Genomic DNA, 16,311 nt, shown 5'->3' on the forward strand with positions numbered 1-16,311 from the left:
GCCACTGCTCCCTGCAAGCAGGGATCTGCCAAACCCACTGAAGAAGAATCCAGGTTCTCCTTGGGGAGTTGGAAACTTCGGGTCTCTGCTGCTCTGGATGTCTGCAAACTCACCTTTCTATGACCTCTTCCTTCCTCCTTTCAGAGCTGACCTACGGAAAAGGACTCGGCATTCTGCAGGTCATTAGGACCCTTTCTCCAGCAAGTATCAGCGGTGGGTCCCTTTGTCCTCTGTGTTGTCCAAGTCCTTCTCTTTGTTACTCATGCAAGCTGGCATCTGGGAAATCCTACTCCTCCTCGTAATAAGGAAACACTGTCTTGAAAACGAGACTATACTTTTACGATACAAGGGATTTTTGCAAGAAATCAACCGTAAGGAGTTCTCTTTTCCCCTTTTCCTCTGCCCTGCCCTCCAGACACTCACTCTTGTCCCCCTGCTGCAGTATATTGCCCCCCCCCTCAGTTACACCAACACACTACTTGCGGAGCAACGCTGCAAACGCGACCAATTCAGCAGCTCGATTTACAGCAGGCTGCTACAGCAGCTCAGCCAGCACAGCCAACAGGGCAGTGCACTGCGGTCGCATGAAGTAGCCAGCAGCAAGGAAGGCAGAAGCTCTGCAGACTGGCATTGCTCTCTAAATGAGAGCTCAGGAAAATTGGAACTGACATACCTGACATCTGTCATAACTTTGTATCTTACAGGCAGGGATGCCAGCTGAGATGAATGCAGAAGTTCAAACAGAGGTTTTGTTTCAAAACATACTAATCTCTGGGCTGCTCTCACTCATCAGATCATACTGACATAGTGGCCTCTCCTGTTCAAGGACATCTTCCTGACAGAGGCTGGAACTTTTACAGACATTTCTATTGGGATGCGGTCCAGCATTCCAGTTAAAACAACTCAAAAGCTAGCTGGTGACAGAAGTAGGGATCCTGTTCCTTCTGTGTATTTTATATTCCTCCTGCACCAGCACTGACAGAATATCTGATCCCGATGTGGGCCAGGGAGATAAACTGGCAAAACCAGAATTATATTCTGTGTTTTTTTATTTTTCTCCCGGCTTACCATCTTAAGCTGACCAACCGTTAGCTAGAAGAGCATTACTGCAGGCACACCGGAAGCACCAGAAGCAGGACCACCCTGTCCAGGCAGCTGCTATCCAACCGATCTTCCAGTGTGAATCATTTACACGCTTAGCCCAGTGCTCCTGCCAGCTTAACCCACTCTCCAGCTACACTGCTGCCAAAACCAAGCCCATCTGACTAACCACAGAACTGCATGACTGCAAGAGCAAACAAAACAGAAAACCATGCACATCACACCTTTTGGTAGATACATGCAGTTGTACTGGCTTAAGACAATTACAAACCCATAGACGAGCATGCTGTTTCACAACAGATTCAAGTCCACAGTGCTAACAATGGGCCGTGCTGGGTGCACTTTCTCAGCCTCTCCCTCCATCAAAACCAGTGCTCAAGCAGCTATACAACCATCCATATCAAAGAAACTGGCACAGGCGAAAAATACACCCTTTTTTCCCACCTCCAATAGCCTGGAAGTTACTTCTTACATTAAAAACAGATGAAAATACACAACGAGTAGCAGCAGAGGTCTTCATCATTTAGTGTACGATTTTTATCATCTTTTTGGAGAAAGAAGAAACATTTTTAAAGCAATTTTAAAACTCTGTGAAGAAACAAATGAAGTTATTCATGGATAAGCATGAACATGATGCTCCAGTCTGGAGTGCCCTCCACCCCTTGGAGGTATCTTGAGCTTCTTTCCCCACTGCCTACTGCTGAGTTAGAATCTGGGAAAGGGAGAACAAGTGGAAGAGGATGAAATAAGGTAAAAAAAATCCAAAAAGTCTGAGAAGTTACTTTATAAGGAGTGCAGTAATTAGCCGGAGGTTTAAGCAGTGAGAGAGGAAGATAACTCTGGAGAGAGCAACTGACTGAAGCAGAGGCAGCAAGCCCGAGTTTGGTGGTGGGACTGAGCCTGGTTCTGTATTCAGACAAAGCTATGTACTCCCAGAAGTATGTGATGATCCAGTAAACTGCTGTTTGTAATTACAGATACAAGTATACATAAAGGTATGATTAAATGTATGTGCAGCAGAAGAGACACAAAAAGACACCATACCAGGAACTTCTTTTATATCACGAGGCAGTCAAAACTTTGGAAGACAGAATGAGCATCTTTCTCTCTCCCTTCCTTCAGATAGCTACGGCTGGCAAACTAACTTTACTAACATACTCACCTTTCTGCTGTAACTATTATGTGTATTAACCAAGTACACATAAATAGGGCAGAACACTTATGAATGATGGATTTTTCTCTGTTTTTTGCTACCACCACACAGGGACAGGTCTGAACTGTAAGCCTATGAGGAAGCTACGTGCTATTGCACAGAAGAGTGCTAACCCATGAAAGAGTTTCAAAATTAGCAATTTAAATGACTAAACATGTATTTAATGCAAAGTTAAAACTGCTACTGCTGTCACATGGCATTCCAGAATACTGACCTCAGTAAAACTCACGTTTAGAAGGAGACGGTACATATTCAAGAAACCATTATTCCAATGTCTTCAACTAACACCTAATCCCATTCTACCTTCATACTACACACAGAATCACAGAATGGTAGGGGTTGGAAGGGACCTCTGTGGGTCATCTAGTCCAATCCCCCTGCCCAAGCAGGGTCACCTACAGCAGGCTGCACAGGACCTTGTCCAGGCGGGTCTTGAATGTCTCCAGAGAGGGAGACTCCACAGCCTCCCTGGGTAGCCTGTTCCAGGGCTCCGTCACTCTCAGTGAAGAAGTTGTTCCTCATGTTCAGATGCAATTTCTTATGCTTCAGTTTGTGCCCATTGCCCCTTGTCCTGTTGCTGGGCACCACTGAAAAGAGTCTGGCCCCATCCTCCTGACACCCACCACCTTGTATTTATAAACATTTATTAGGTCCCCTCACAGCCTATATTGTTCTACAGGTGTTTTGTTTTTTTTTAAAAAAGAGCCTTCTCCAGAGAAAATCCTTTTATACTCAATACTGTCTCACACTGTCATTTACTCCCTCACTGATCATGTTTTGTGCTGATAAACAATCTCTACTTTGCAACACGAATGGGTACCTGGTCTTACATACGTAAGACACATCTTTCTTTGATCACATAAAGAAAGGAATTACGCAGACCTCCCAAATACAATCCTCAAAGGAGGACAAATGACATAAGCCACATCACAATTACATACAACCTGGCTGTCACACAAAATAGCTGCACCTATTACAGTGCTGTCAGGCTCCAGCAAGACATTAAAATGGCATAAGTACACATCTGAGCTCTTCATGTTTTTGTTCTTAAAATACAGAATTTTGCCAAATTCAATGCCTGGAGGGTATGGGATGCCATTAAACAGCTTTAATTCTGAATTGGCAAAATACTTTCAACTGCAGAATAATGATTTTAGTTGCAAACGTTATGATGTTTAAAATTTCCAAAACGACTACACAGGCCTAAGAGCTAAATTCTAAACAAAATTCAGGTGATTTGAAATTTGTACCCAATATCTGAGAAGTCTAGGATGTGCAATGAGTACTCATCAACATCCTATAAAATTTAAGGTATTTTTTTGAACCAAGATGCGGGGGGAGAGGGGCAGGAAAAAACCCAACACACCTAAGTTTTTATAATACATACCTCCAGGACAACTGTAATTATGAAGTGTTAGCTGTGTCTCCATGAATAATGTTTGAAGAAATAAGCACATATACCATCCTCTTTACAAATCAGAATATGTATCTGCCTAAAACAGGTAGCTTCATGAATCTGATTTAGTTTCTTAAGCTTGAGTCTAGTCTTCTTGGAATTAACATGGGGGAGAGGATTTTCTAGGCTTCAGAGTAGAAGCCCAATTTACAGTGGCTCTAGGTGACCCCTAGATAAGCTTCCCTGTGTGGCTAGAAGTCTCCTAACACAAGCACTGTACTGAGACATCTGAAGACAAGCAGTACATCCCTTTCCACGTCTTCAGTTCCACTCACATAGCTAAGGCAGCATGTACTTCAAAAGCCTTAATTTCTCAGCTAACTCAAAGGAAGCAGTCCTCAATTTTCCACTTACTTTTCCAACTCCCGTTCTCAACAAACACAAGGCTTTTTATTCTAAAAGACAAGATTCTCAAGTACCACCATAAGGTACTTCAAATTGTTATTGCTCTTTGGGACCAGATCATGTCATTGGTCTCTCAGACATCCTGCATCAGAGGGGCTAACGAGATATTTGATGCTATTAACTTTCAGCTTTTGAAGCAATACCAACTTAAAATTACTCAGATTACTCATTCTTGCCTCAGAGCAAGCAGGGTATTTGTGTGCATCCACTGCTGAACTAGAATCAGAAAATGATCCACTTTTGAAAAATAAAAACAAAAGTGAAAGAAAAATATTTGCATTATTTTTCCTAGACAGACTACTCCCTTTATTTTACAGTCCAGCCCTGCAAATCTTAAACCCCTATTACTGCTCTTTGTATTACTGTAAAACCATAAGTTGACGAACAGAGCTTATCTTTGAGGAGGCTAAGGGGGTACCTTATTGCTCTCTGCAACTACCTGAAAGGAGGCTGTAGTGAGGCAGGTGTTGGTCTCTTCTCCCAGGTAACTAGCGATGAGAGTCAATGGCCTCAAGTTGCGTCAGGGGAGGTTTAGATTGGATATTAGGAAAAACTTCTTTACTGAAAGAGTGGTCAGGCATTGGAACAGGCTGCCCAGGGAGGCGGTTGAGTCCCCATCCCTGGAGGTGTTCAAAAAACATGTAGATGTGGCACTTCAGGACATGGTTTAGTAGCAATGGTGGTGTTGGGTAGATGGTTGGACTTGATCTTAGAGGTCTTTTCCAACCTATGATTCTACGATTCTATGATCTTGCCACTGTTAGACAAATTTGACAGCTTTCTTCTCCCTTTGTAAAGACCATATTACATTATGTAAAGATCACAGTATAATACTTCAAAGGATAAGCTACATGTCAGAAGACAATTCACAAGACTTCTTTACTGAAGGCTGTCATACAGAAACACGGTTCGAAAGTAAAAGTGTAACTGGGCCGTATGAATTAAAAGGAAAATCAAACAGGTGAGTCTGAATGTTCCTTGTCCCTTAAGAGTTTGTTATTTGATCATATGCTAACAATACAAAACATTAGCAGAGGCTACTTCTTTATTTAAGGACAAAACCTTTTAATTCCTGATGTAGCCAGGAGAAGGAAAAGTGGTCCTACTAAAAAAGTTCTCTTCAAATTTTAATTTCCTGTTAATGAATTATAAAACTAATATAGACAACTCACTGGATCCAGAAAAAAATAAAACTTTTCATATATTGCACTGTTTCTTATGAAATTACTGCGTAATCATAGCAAGATTCATTAAAATTCATGCTCTGATTCAGTACATTTTATTTTACGCTACATTACACAACCACACACATGGAAGCATAAAATATCAATGCTGCTCAGGCACATCAGTAAGTATATGCACATGGAAAGAAAAAAAAATCTGCGGAACAAAAGAATACCATACGGCTAAAATGCCAACAGTCTCTGAAGCTTAAATTCCTTTCACTTTCAACAGGCCTTAGGTTCACATGCAACTTAGTGCTCCTGAAATCCTATCAATAACCTAATTTCAGATACGATACACCTCCAAAAATGTGTTTTATGTTAGAATCCACTGTTAGAATCCTTCTGCAGAAGGCATTTAATATTCTTTTCACATCTGTTAACCAGAGAGTTGGGCAGACAGGAACCTGATGAAGTTCAACAAGGGCAAGTGCAGGGTGCTGCACCTGGGGAGGAACAACCCCATGCACCAGTACAGGCTTCGGGCAGACCTGCTGCAGAGCAGCTCTGTGGAGAGGAACCTGAGTGTCCTAGTGGACGACAGGTTAACCATGAGCCAGCAGTGTGCCCTGGTTGCCAAGAAGGCCAATGGCATCCTGGGGTGCATTAAGAAGAGTGTGGCCAGCAGGTCGAGGCAGGTTCTCCTCCCCCTCTACTCTGCCATAGTGAGTCCTCATCTGGAGTACTGTGTCCAGTTCTGCGCTCCCCACTTCAAGAAAGATGAGGAGCTACTGGAGAGAGTCCAGTAGTGGGCTGTGAAGAGGATTAAGCAACTGGAGCATTTCTCCTATGAGGAAAGGCTGAGGGAGCTGGGCTTGTTCAGCCTGAAGAAGAGAAAGCTGAGAGAGGATCGTACAATGCTTATAAATATCTCAAGGGTGGGTGTCAGGAGGATGGGGCCAGACCCTTTTCAGTGGTGCCCAGCGACAGAAGAAGGGGCAATGGGCACAAACTGAAGCATAAGAAATTGCATCTGAACATGAGGAAGAACTTCTTTACTTTAAGGGTGACAGAGCACTGGAACAGGCTGCCCAGAGGGGTTGTGAATGAGGTCGTGTGCAGCCTGCTCTAGGTGAACCTGCTTTGGCAGGGAGGGTGGAGTAGTTGATCTCCAGAGGTCCCTTCCAACCCCTACCATTCTGTGTTTCTGTGATTTATTAAACAACAAACACTTTAAAAAGTGTGCTAGACTTGTATTACTAATGTAAACCCTTGATTATTTTGCAATAATCTTTTAACCCAAAATGAAGTCAAATAACAGACAACAAGACGTGCTGAGCACAAATGTAAACCTGCAGCTATAATAAAGAGCTACTGTTAATACTTTATTTTACTTGCACCATTCACAGTCTACTTGGGTTGCCAACAACTTTACACTTAGCTAAAATAACCATTACCAAGTTCTGTTTCTGAAACCCACAAAACCAGCAAATATTCTACTTCACAAAGAAAAGACAAAGTACAGACACAGAGACATTACTATTGAAAATTGTCTAAATCCAGCTTTGGCCAGTCGTGTGTGCATGCATGTTACTGACAAAACAACAAATGATTAGTGACAAAAGAATAATTTAACACTGACATTATAAGAACGCACTGAGATAGGGAAAACACAGACTAAAGCTGTTTCCAAAGCAGACCTTGCAGCAATGTGTATGCTATGCTAAGCTAGAAGCCATCACTTAAGTTTCTTTAGCCCATAAGATTCGCCATTTCACAGGTGAAAAAGCAATTACACGGCTCCAAAGAACTGAAAACCTCACCTTCTCACAATTGAGCATTACCAGGAAACTTATCTCGCTACCCACAGGAAAGGAATAACTATTCTAAGTTAGACATCAGGATTCATCATCTGGTGGTGGAACACTGCAACTTAAACTGAGCACTTCAGCCTACTGCGGCACTTTCAACAACCAGTTGTTTGAATTCAGAAATGCTCAAAATATTTTTGTCTCAGTTCAGGATGCTGACACACACAATACACGTATGTACATGCGGAGGGTTAGCATCCACAGACCACAGCATAAAAAAGAGACAACTTGGTCTTGGAGTAACAACGCCTTTGAAGAACAGCACTGTAAATAACATTCACAATCACCAGAAGGCAGTGGAAGGAGGCAGAACAGAAAGTGTTAGAAGTAAACATCCCAAACTTCTGTAACAAACCGTGCTAAAATTGCCACTAGTGTGCCACGACCTCCCACCTGCACAAACATTTAAACATCAGGAAAAAAACAGGTCAAAATGACATCACAAGAGCATCATATATTCTAACTGTCCATCTAGAGCTGATAACACCACCTCTAGAAAAAAAAAAAAGAATGCAATGCCCTAAGTGCATATGAAAATGTTTCAAGATAACATTGTCATCTGTTCTATGTCCGAAATTGGTTTTCATTTCAGTTACGTGGAACAAGCTTGCTGACAAAGTATTAAAAAGTTATTCTTATTCATGTTTATTTTAAATAGGCAGAATAGGCCTTTCCATAATAAACCTAATAAATTAACTAGCTGTCTGCTGTGCAAACAGAGAAGAGGCCTTATGCTAAAGGACTTACAGAAATAAGAGACGACATGTGAATGGAAATGTAAATAGGTAAGCACGGTGACACAGACATAGTATTTGACTGTGGCAAAAAGTGTTTTCAGGAAACAGCTATTGTCCAAAGATACTGGTCAAACAGAAAAAAATTACTTCGCTCCATCTCCAGCACAGAAAGCAATATTAAACTGATTGTACATTTCCAGAAATCCCAGACTAAGGTCAGTGACTCTCATCATGAAGAAACCCTGTATGTCTTAATAGTGCTCAAGTCTATGAGCCAATTTTTTTTGCAAAAATATAAATGTACTTAGCATCTACCTTGTAGATTTTTCAAAGAGGAAAATAATTACAGAAAGATGAGTATCCTGGTTTGAAAACTGGGTAAGACATACAGCCTGACACCACTGCTAAGCTGCTGTTAGGAGTCAGGCTGCGTAACACACAGAGGATGGAGACCTTGCTTTTCCAAAGTATGCCTGCTGCTACACTGGCAGTTACAGCTCGCATGCAATTGGCCTTCTTCCACCACAACACCCTGCCGGTTCATGTTTAACCCACTGTACACCAGGACACTCAGGTACCTTTTTTTGCACAGCTCCTTCCTAACCAGTTGGCCCCCAGCCTGCACTGACATACAGGGTTATTCAACCCCATCTGGAGGACTTTGCATTTGCCCTTAACTTGATGAGTTCCTGTTAGCCTGTTTCTCCAGTTTGGCTAGATCCCTCCAAAGAACAGCTCTGTTCTCCAGGGTATCTAACGATTCCCTGCAACTTACCATTCAGAAGCTTGCTGAGAAGGCATTCTATCTAGGTTGTTAATCAAAACACTAAACAGTACTGACCCAGTATCAATCTGTGAGGGATGTTATTAGTCATCAGCTGCAAGTTGGACTTTGCACCACGGACAACAACTCTTTGGGCCCAATCACCCAGCCAGTTTTCCACTCAGCTCATTTTCCAGTTCTGCAGTCATGTTTCCCTTTGTAAAAAGGGTCAGCACTACAGAGCCCCAATCTATCTGGAGGTTTTATGAGCTAAAATGACGAAACAGCCTGAAGCCTGGCTATCTCAGATCGTCATTCTCATGGGTCCAAAACAATTACATTTCTTTTATTCATTTTGTCACACAATACTCGCATATCAATCACTGTTTGGGCAAAAATTCCCATCATCACATCCCACTAGTTCAAAAAGGAAAATTATGTGAAGCTTTATTTGGATGGAACAACAAATTAAAATCAACTGACAGAGCTACTTGGAGCAAGTTGGGTTTTAAGCTAGTGGCACGGAGTTATAAGAAAATATAATGAAATAGCTGTATTAGATAAGGATACTGCTTAATGAATCACCACAGACATAGAACAACCCTTCTTGACTTAGATGAGAAGCAGGGAGTCACACATACAGACAAGTCTTGTGTATTAGAAGGAAGCGTCTGCTCTATGTATTTCTCCTCCACTTAGAATAGTAACAGTTACCTAACAGTAAAGAAAATAAAGAGTCTGCTTTAAAGGGTCAGTTAGGAGAATAACATGGTTATAACAGTAAGTCCATTAGAGGACCCTTCAGGTAAATTTGATAATGAGTGAAATACCATGAGAAATTCTGGCTGAGCTTGCACTGCTGATTGGTTTACATCAGCAGGGTGGTTTTGACACACTTTCCCCAATGATCGCAGTTTGCCGCATCCTGGTCCAGTTCACTGGAAGCTTTCCACATATATAACCTAGATGCCTCCTGGAGAAAGCTAAACCACAGGCTCTGATCTACATGTCACAAAACGCACTTCAGCCCCTGGGGGAGGGGACAAAAAGGTCTGAAGCGATTACTGGTATGAACAACTTCAAAATACACTCAGGATGCAAAACATCTGGTCCAGAAGATGAGATTAAATCTAGTCTGAAGTAACCCTGGAACCACACAGATACAGGGACGTCAACACTGCTTCTAGTAATTCATTCCTCAGTACAAAATTAATTGTTTGTGTAAACACAGTCGTAAGTGCTTCTGGCAATAGTGTCACTACAGATACAGATCCAAGAAAACACGCTACTGGTGCATGCAATAGCTGGCAGATTTCTTCAAACAGCTATAAAACCAGGAAGAGGTAATGATGGTTTTGATTATATATTTGGATATATGGACTCTACGGGGGGGGGGGGGGGGGGAGAGAAATGTGCCACAAATTCAAATTGCCAAAGTGATTCAGTTCATATTTAATAAGAGACAAAAGACTGACATCTAAAAAAAACATCAGAGTGAACACTCGGACTGATGGAGTCATTCAATGCACAGGACAAAGTTGTTAACAGAAACAACTAAAAACTGATCAGAAGGAAATTTAGGCTGGAAATTATGATGTCTCCCATAATCAAAAGAGTGAGAGTCTGGACTCGCTCTCCAACCAAACAGTTTGGATAAAAATCTACTAAGATTTAAGAAGGAGCTTGATCAGCTTGACGTGATTACTTATAATATCCAACATTTTATTTTACATGATTCAGAAGGTCATTATGCTTCTAACACCATGAGACAGTCCTGCTGAGCTGGGTAGGCTTGAATGCACACAATCCCATACAAACTCAGAATACAGTCAATTCTATACCTGACTTTTGGTGAGAGAAACCATGCTAAACATAGTGGTAGCTCAAAAATAGGAGGCTAACTATGAAACTAAGGATTTCCTTTCCTGCTGATTCAACCCATCACCCAAGAGCTCATCCAGAAGTGTAAATAGTGCATCCTGTCTCCAAGAAATACAAAGACAATTCCCTAGAAAAATACCAGAACTTACCTAAACTGACAGAAATTATTGCAACAGTCACATTACTCAATCTTTCAAATTATTCTGGAAGCTCCCTCTCCTTCCCAATACTGCTTTCCAAGAGAACATATCCAGAGTTAAAGGTTCAGCTTGAAACCAGAGAGGTAGTATCTACTCAGGTCACTTTTCTCATCATGCCAGCATTGCACCTCTCTGAACTTGCCCTGTGAATTTATTGCTTTTTAAAGAGTAAGCTAAAAAGAAACACGCTAAGTAGAGCACTAGTAATTGTACTGCTGTGTTTTGCTTCTCAGCGACCTTTCTGAAGAATCATTGGAATTGTAAGGTTAAGACAACGAAAAGACCTTCTTCGCTTCACGCTCTCCTCTATCAGAGTTAACACGCTGCCATCCATATTCTACCCTTTCCTTCCCCACCGATTTCAGAGATTAAAAATGGGTATAATTCAACAGACTGTGCTTTTTTGTTGGGAGTAATTAGAATATCCTCAGTGTTTTCCCAGGCCTCTTAAGCCTTGCTTAATCCTCCTCTTCCAATGAAGAGTGAAATTACAATTTTCCCTAAAAAGACATAGACATATGTCTTAGAGAGTTTGTTGCATATACTTTGACTGCAAATGGTAGCAAGCACAACGGGTAATCACTTCTGTCAGTACCAGCTTCGGGTCAAATTTAGTGAAAAGCTAGCTTTAATAAAATATAGATGAAAAATAACAGTAACATGGCAAAGATAGAGGCTAGCTAGCCAAAATATGTTTTAGAACAGTATTTTATGCCTCACTCCTGAGCTCCTTCCTCATCCTTCCTATATTTTTGTTTTTAACATCGCTGCTCCCCAAAATATCCACCTCAGAGGGTTAATAAAAGGTGGAGGAACTGTGTGCATCCCAAAGCAATGAAACCTTCCCATTCATTCACCTTCATCAGCTCACTGCATCAAAAAAAACAAAAAAAACACAAATAAAAAACCCCCAACCCTACCAAAAACAATAACCCCCCCACCTGCCTTGCATTATGACAAGGTTAAAAACAAGAATATATTTTCTTATTACTAAAAAGCTTCTAAGGCAAGTTATTCTACAATGTTCTGGAAAAAGGAGCTACCATAACTCAACACTAATATATATTGTTCCCTGTCTGTAATCACTGACACAGCGTCAGCCAGATCTATCTAAAACTAACATCATAAGAACTACAACATTCACATGTATTTTTACTGTAGTCTGTTAGGAGACTGACAGAAGGGCAACATACCACAACACCAGATGACCAATAATCTTTAATAACTCGAAAATAAACTACAAAGGACTATTTCCTACATAGCCATGGGAAAGGAAGAACTTAGGACAATCAGGTAATATTATATGAAAGAAATGTGAAAAGCCTTCTACAGAGACCAGGCAGAGTAAGCGGAGGTCAGGAGAGCCTACTGAGGCAGTATGAAGTCGTCTGTAACTGTGGAGGCACAGCATAGTGTGAGGAGGAGAGAAGCTGGTGAAATTCTCCACTGCCAAACTGACAAATAAGTTAATTGGGGCAGCAACATTTTTAGAAGATTCAAGAGAAACATCTATCATGTTTCAAACAAAAGGGATTACAGAAATTAAGACATGAAAGGATAAAGGCCTGGATAAAAACATAATCTGCTCTCCAACTCTACAGAGCTTCCCTCTTCTCCAACTAGACAAAAAATGGTTTACTACTACTTAAGTTTTAGGCCAAATTACTTGGGTATTTAATTTTGATTCCTAAAAAGTACAGGCCTTTCCAATAAGGAATAAAAATCTTACAAACCACTATAAAGACAGTCAATAATATATGAAGCAACACTATGTGACAGTACCCATTAAGGTCTTTCCAACATCAGCCATCCACCACTGTAAAGTTTGAAAGAATGCACTACCTACCCTCTTTGAAACAAATCCACATTGAAGAATTTGTGGAGCTCCACGGAGAATTCTACCATAGCCTGAACTTCACTCATTTTTATGAGGATGAAGAAGTCAAAACTTGTCAGCACCTTAGTTACTGAAAACAAAAAGAAAACAAACTTTTTAGAACACAAGCTGGGGATAACGCCTATCTGGCCTTAAAAAGGACAATACTACACACAATCTTGCAGAGCTTCCTTCAATTTACAGGGCCTGGGATAAATCAGAATACAGAATATACCAAATCCTGCCCACAGTAACTTCTATTTTTGTTGTGAAGGTATCAAATGTTATCAGAGAAGTATCACAACACAACATCAGCATAATACAATCCTGGCACTTACTGATACCTATGTACTGCAGCTTTGCTCTGGTACTTGGCTGGAAAGGGAAAAATACTGCTGACAAGGAGAAAAAGAGCACGGTCTGCTTCCAGCCCTTGCTGAAGCAGAATGACCATGCAGGCAGTAGTGCCTCAACTCCAACGCTGAGGACAAGGACAGCCGAATTACAGTGTGGCTAAACAGTGCAAAGAAAGTGTGTGACCAGGTCATGTAAGGCTTTAGATGGAGAGATTCTAGAGGGAAGGCAGGAGTTAAGGGTGGCAACATTGCCCATTTTTAGTCAATCTTTGTTAGTACTAAAGTGTTAAATTTCACTGTTGTCTTCACAGCCACAGACTGGCACCTTCCCACTAATTTACAACTGCCTGCTGATACTCAAATTAAAAACCTACAGACTTTACTGAGTTCTGCTGTTCTGTCTTCAATAATATGAACTAGATTAATAAAATAGAGTATACTTTCTGCAAACACTTGTCTTCAAGTGACAAGTTCCTGCAAGCACTGTCTGGTTTGATAAACAAGCAAACCAAAAAAACTGAACTAGACTATCCTTCATGCACATTAGTCCATTTTCTGGGTCTAATGAAGAAGCAGTAAACATAAAAAAGCTAGTCTGGCTGGAGCTTGAATGGATTATGGGGTTTTTTTTAATGTTTCTAGAATTTTGAACAGGCATTTTGATGTTTGTGCAGCAGCAGGCAGTACTACTGAGACTGAAACAGAGTAGATAGCAAAAAAAGTCAATGCCACAGCAGTACCAGTCACCTGAAAGCAAAGTCACCTTTAGGGGCTACCTCTAGCCTACCAACTAAATTATCTCGGCATGTGACTCAAGATAAGATTTACCTTTTTGTACTCACTCGAGGGGAGCTGGAAGGCTTCAAGCACCATAGCACAAGTCTAGATTATTAACCATAAACAAGAAGTTAATTCTGACCTTGGTTTAACAGCCAATGCAAGGACCCTGCATGCACTTCACAAAAACACAGAAACAGTATGTTACTGAAGTAACAGGGGACAAGGAAAGAGGAATTTTGCTTCTCAAGCTGAGTTATGACAACATGAAGAACTCAGATCCAGGGCCCTTACTGCAAGATCAAAACTGCAGCATGTAGATGACGCTGTTAACCTGACGTGTCTAAAAATCCTGTCATCATTCAAATTTCAATCGAGAGACTTCAACAGATTGATCGAATGATGCCACAAGTTTTGCTACAGTATGCAGCGTTAGGATTGTCACCGACAACCTGCAGGGCTTTACAACAATTCCCTCTTCCACTGCTTTGCCTACAGGATTCCACAGGGATGCCCTCAGTTGTCTTTAAAGCTAGAATCAAGAAGTTCTGCACTCCAGTTCTCTGGAATTGCCATATTGCATTATCACATGTGCATCACCTACCAAAACACAAGCGCATCTTCTGCAAATGGAACCTGACCTGCCACTGAGCAGAGATCCAGAGATCTTAGACCCGCTGTGACCCTCGGCTGCTGGGCCACAAACCTTGCGGGCTGTGCATAAAACCCGTGATGAAACTGTCCAATACCTCAGAAAGAAGCCCACTTTAAAACACTCAGGAAAAAAGCAAATGGACTTTAACAGACAAAGGATGCCATGGGGCACTCTCCTCCAGCTTGCATTTTGATGAAACTACTTTTTCAAGGGAGGAAGACATCACAGGCCTCTGACTCCCCAGCATGACAAGTGGCACTGTCTACATCCCTGAACAGTGTGCCCCCACTAAGAGAAGGGAAGACTGTTCCTGCAGGAGTTGTTGGGCCAGACAGTCACTCCCAAATGCTTCAGGGTCCCTCAAGCCCCCAGTAGGAAAACTCAGAACAATCCACAACTAGTCCAATTAGACACGCTCAAAAGTCCATTTTGTGAATGAGTTAATTCAACAAAAAAAGCTAGGAGAGCCACATCTTGCATTACTGCCAAATGGGCTGTCCCGTGAGCTTGTGATATTTCCACTGCATCTAACACGGCTCTAGCTGGGGCCACTCCCTCCTCTGCCGAACTGACTTAGCATCCCCAGCCAGTCCACTAAAAACTGGCAGGTCAGGTAACCCCTGCAGACCGAACACAGAATCCAGCAAACACAGGCCTGCACGTGCTTTAATCCACTAATACAGCCCTTGCTCAACTACCAACAACATTTGGAAAGCTGGCACCCATGCCTTGCTCCAGTATCAACTGCAAAACCACTAAGAAATACTGAGTCACAGTTCACAGAAGTGTGCATCCAGAACGCAATGCTGCATACCTCTGCAGGTACCCAGCACTGCAGTCAATCAGCGGAGCTTTGAGGATGGCTTTTTCTTCACCAAGCTGATGCCTGTTCCACATGTACTTTAACCTGGGGGAAGGGGAGCATCCACTGCCTTAGGCTGACATAAACCAAACCACTACTAAAACTGGGAGGAGTGGTGGATACACCAGAAGGCTGTGCTGCCATTCAGCGTGACCTGGACAGGCTGGAAAGTTGGACAGAGAGGAACCTGATGAAGTTCAACAAGGGCAAGTGCAGGGTGCTGCACCTGGGGAGGAACAACCCCATGCACCAGTACAGGCTTCGGGCAGACCTGCTGCAGAGCAGCTCTGTGGAGAGGAACCTGAGTGTCCTAGTGGACGACAGGTTAACCATGAGCCAGCAGTGTGCCCTGGTTGCCAAGAAGGCCAATGGCATCCTGGGGTGCATTAAGAAGAGTGTGGCCAGCAGGTCGAGGCAGGTTCTCTTTCCCCTCTACTCTGCCCTAATGAGGCCTCATCTGGAGTACTCTGTCCAGTTCTGGGCTCCCCAGTTCAAGAAAGACGAGGAGCTACTGGAGAGAGTCCAGCGGAGGGCTACAAGGATGATGAGGGGACTGGAGTATCTCTCCTATGAAGAAAGGCTGAGAAAGCTGTGCTTGTTCAGCCTGAAGAAGAGAAGGCTGCGAGGGGACCTAATAAATGCTTACAAATATCTGAAGGGTGGGTGTCAGGAGGATGGGGCCAAGCTCTTTTCAGTGGTGCCCAGCGACAGGACAAGGGGCAGTAGGCACAAACTGAAGCATAGGAAGTTCCGTCTGAACATGAGGAAGAACTTCTTCCCTCTGAGGGTGACGGAGCACTGGAACAGGCTGCCCAGGGAGGCTGTGCAGTCTCCTTCTCTGGAGATATTGAAGACCCGCCTGGACAAGGTCCTGTGCAGCCTGCTGTAGGTGACCCTGCTTCGGTAGGGGGTTTAGACTAGATGATCCACAGAGGTCCCTTCCAACCCCTACCATTCTGTGATTCTGTGATATCCGTGCAAAGGAAAACAGCGTT

General features: G+C 42.4%; 1 protein-coding gene across 5 annotated transcripts in view; it reads right to left on the reverse strand.

Moving 5' to 3' along the window:
• FAM135A (family with sequence similarity 135 member A) overlaps positions 1 to 16,311 on the reverse strand; it is a 96,792-nt gene that overhangs the window by 64,204 nt on the left and 16,277 nt on the right. For 2 of the 5 annotated variants that reach the window (XM_075414575.1, XM_075414573.1), the window contains exon 3: positions 12,637 to 12,757. The exons of 2 other annotated variants lie outside the window; for them this stretch is intronic. In XM_075414575.1, coding sequence (XP_075270690.1) covers positions 12,637 to 12,713 — 77 coding nt within the window. In that variant the 5' untranslated portion in view covers positions 12,714 to 12,757. Of the gene's footprint in view, positions 1 to 12,636; positions 12,758 to 13,850; positions 13,870 to 16,311 lie in introns of those variants that run through there. One more of the 5 variants, XM_075414574.1, reaches the window with a different exon arrangement.

This window comes from Opisthocomus hoazin, chromosome 2 (assembly GCF_030867145.1).
Source record: "Opisthocomus hoazin isolate bOpiHoa1 chromosome 2, bOpiHoa1.hap1, whole genome shotgun sequence".
NCBI classification, from domain to species: domain Eukaryota; kingdom Metazoa; phylum Chordata; class Aves; order Opisthocomiformes; family Opisthocomidae; genus Opisthocomus; species Opisthocomus hoazin.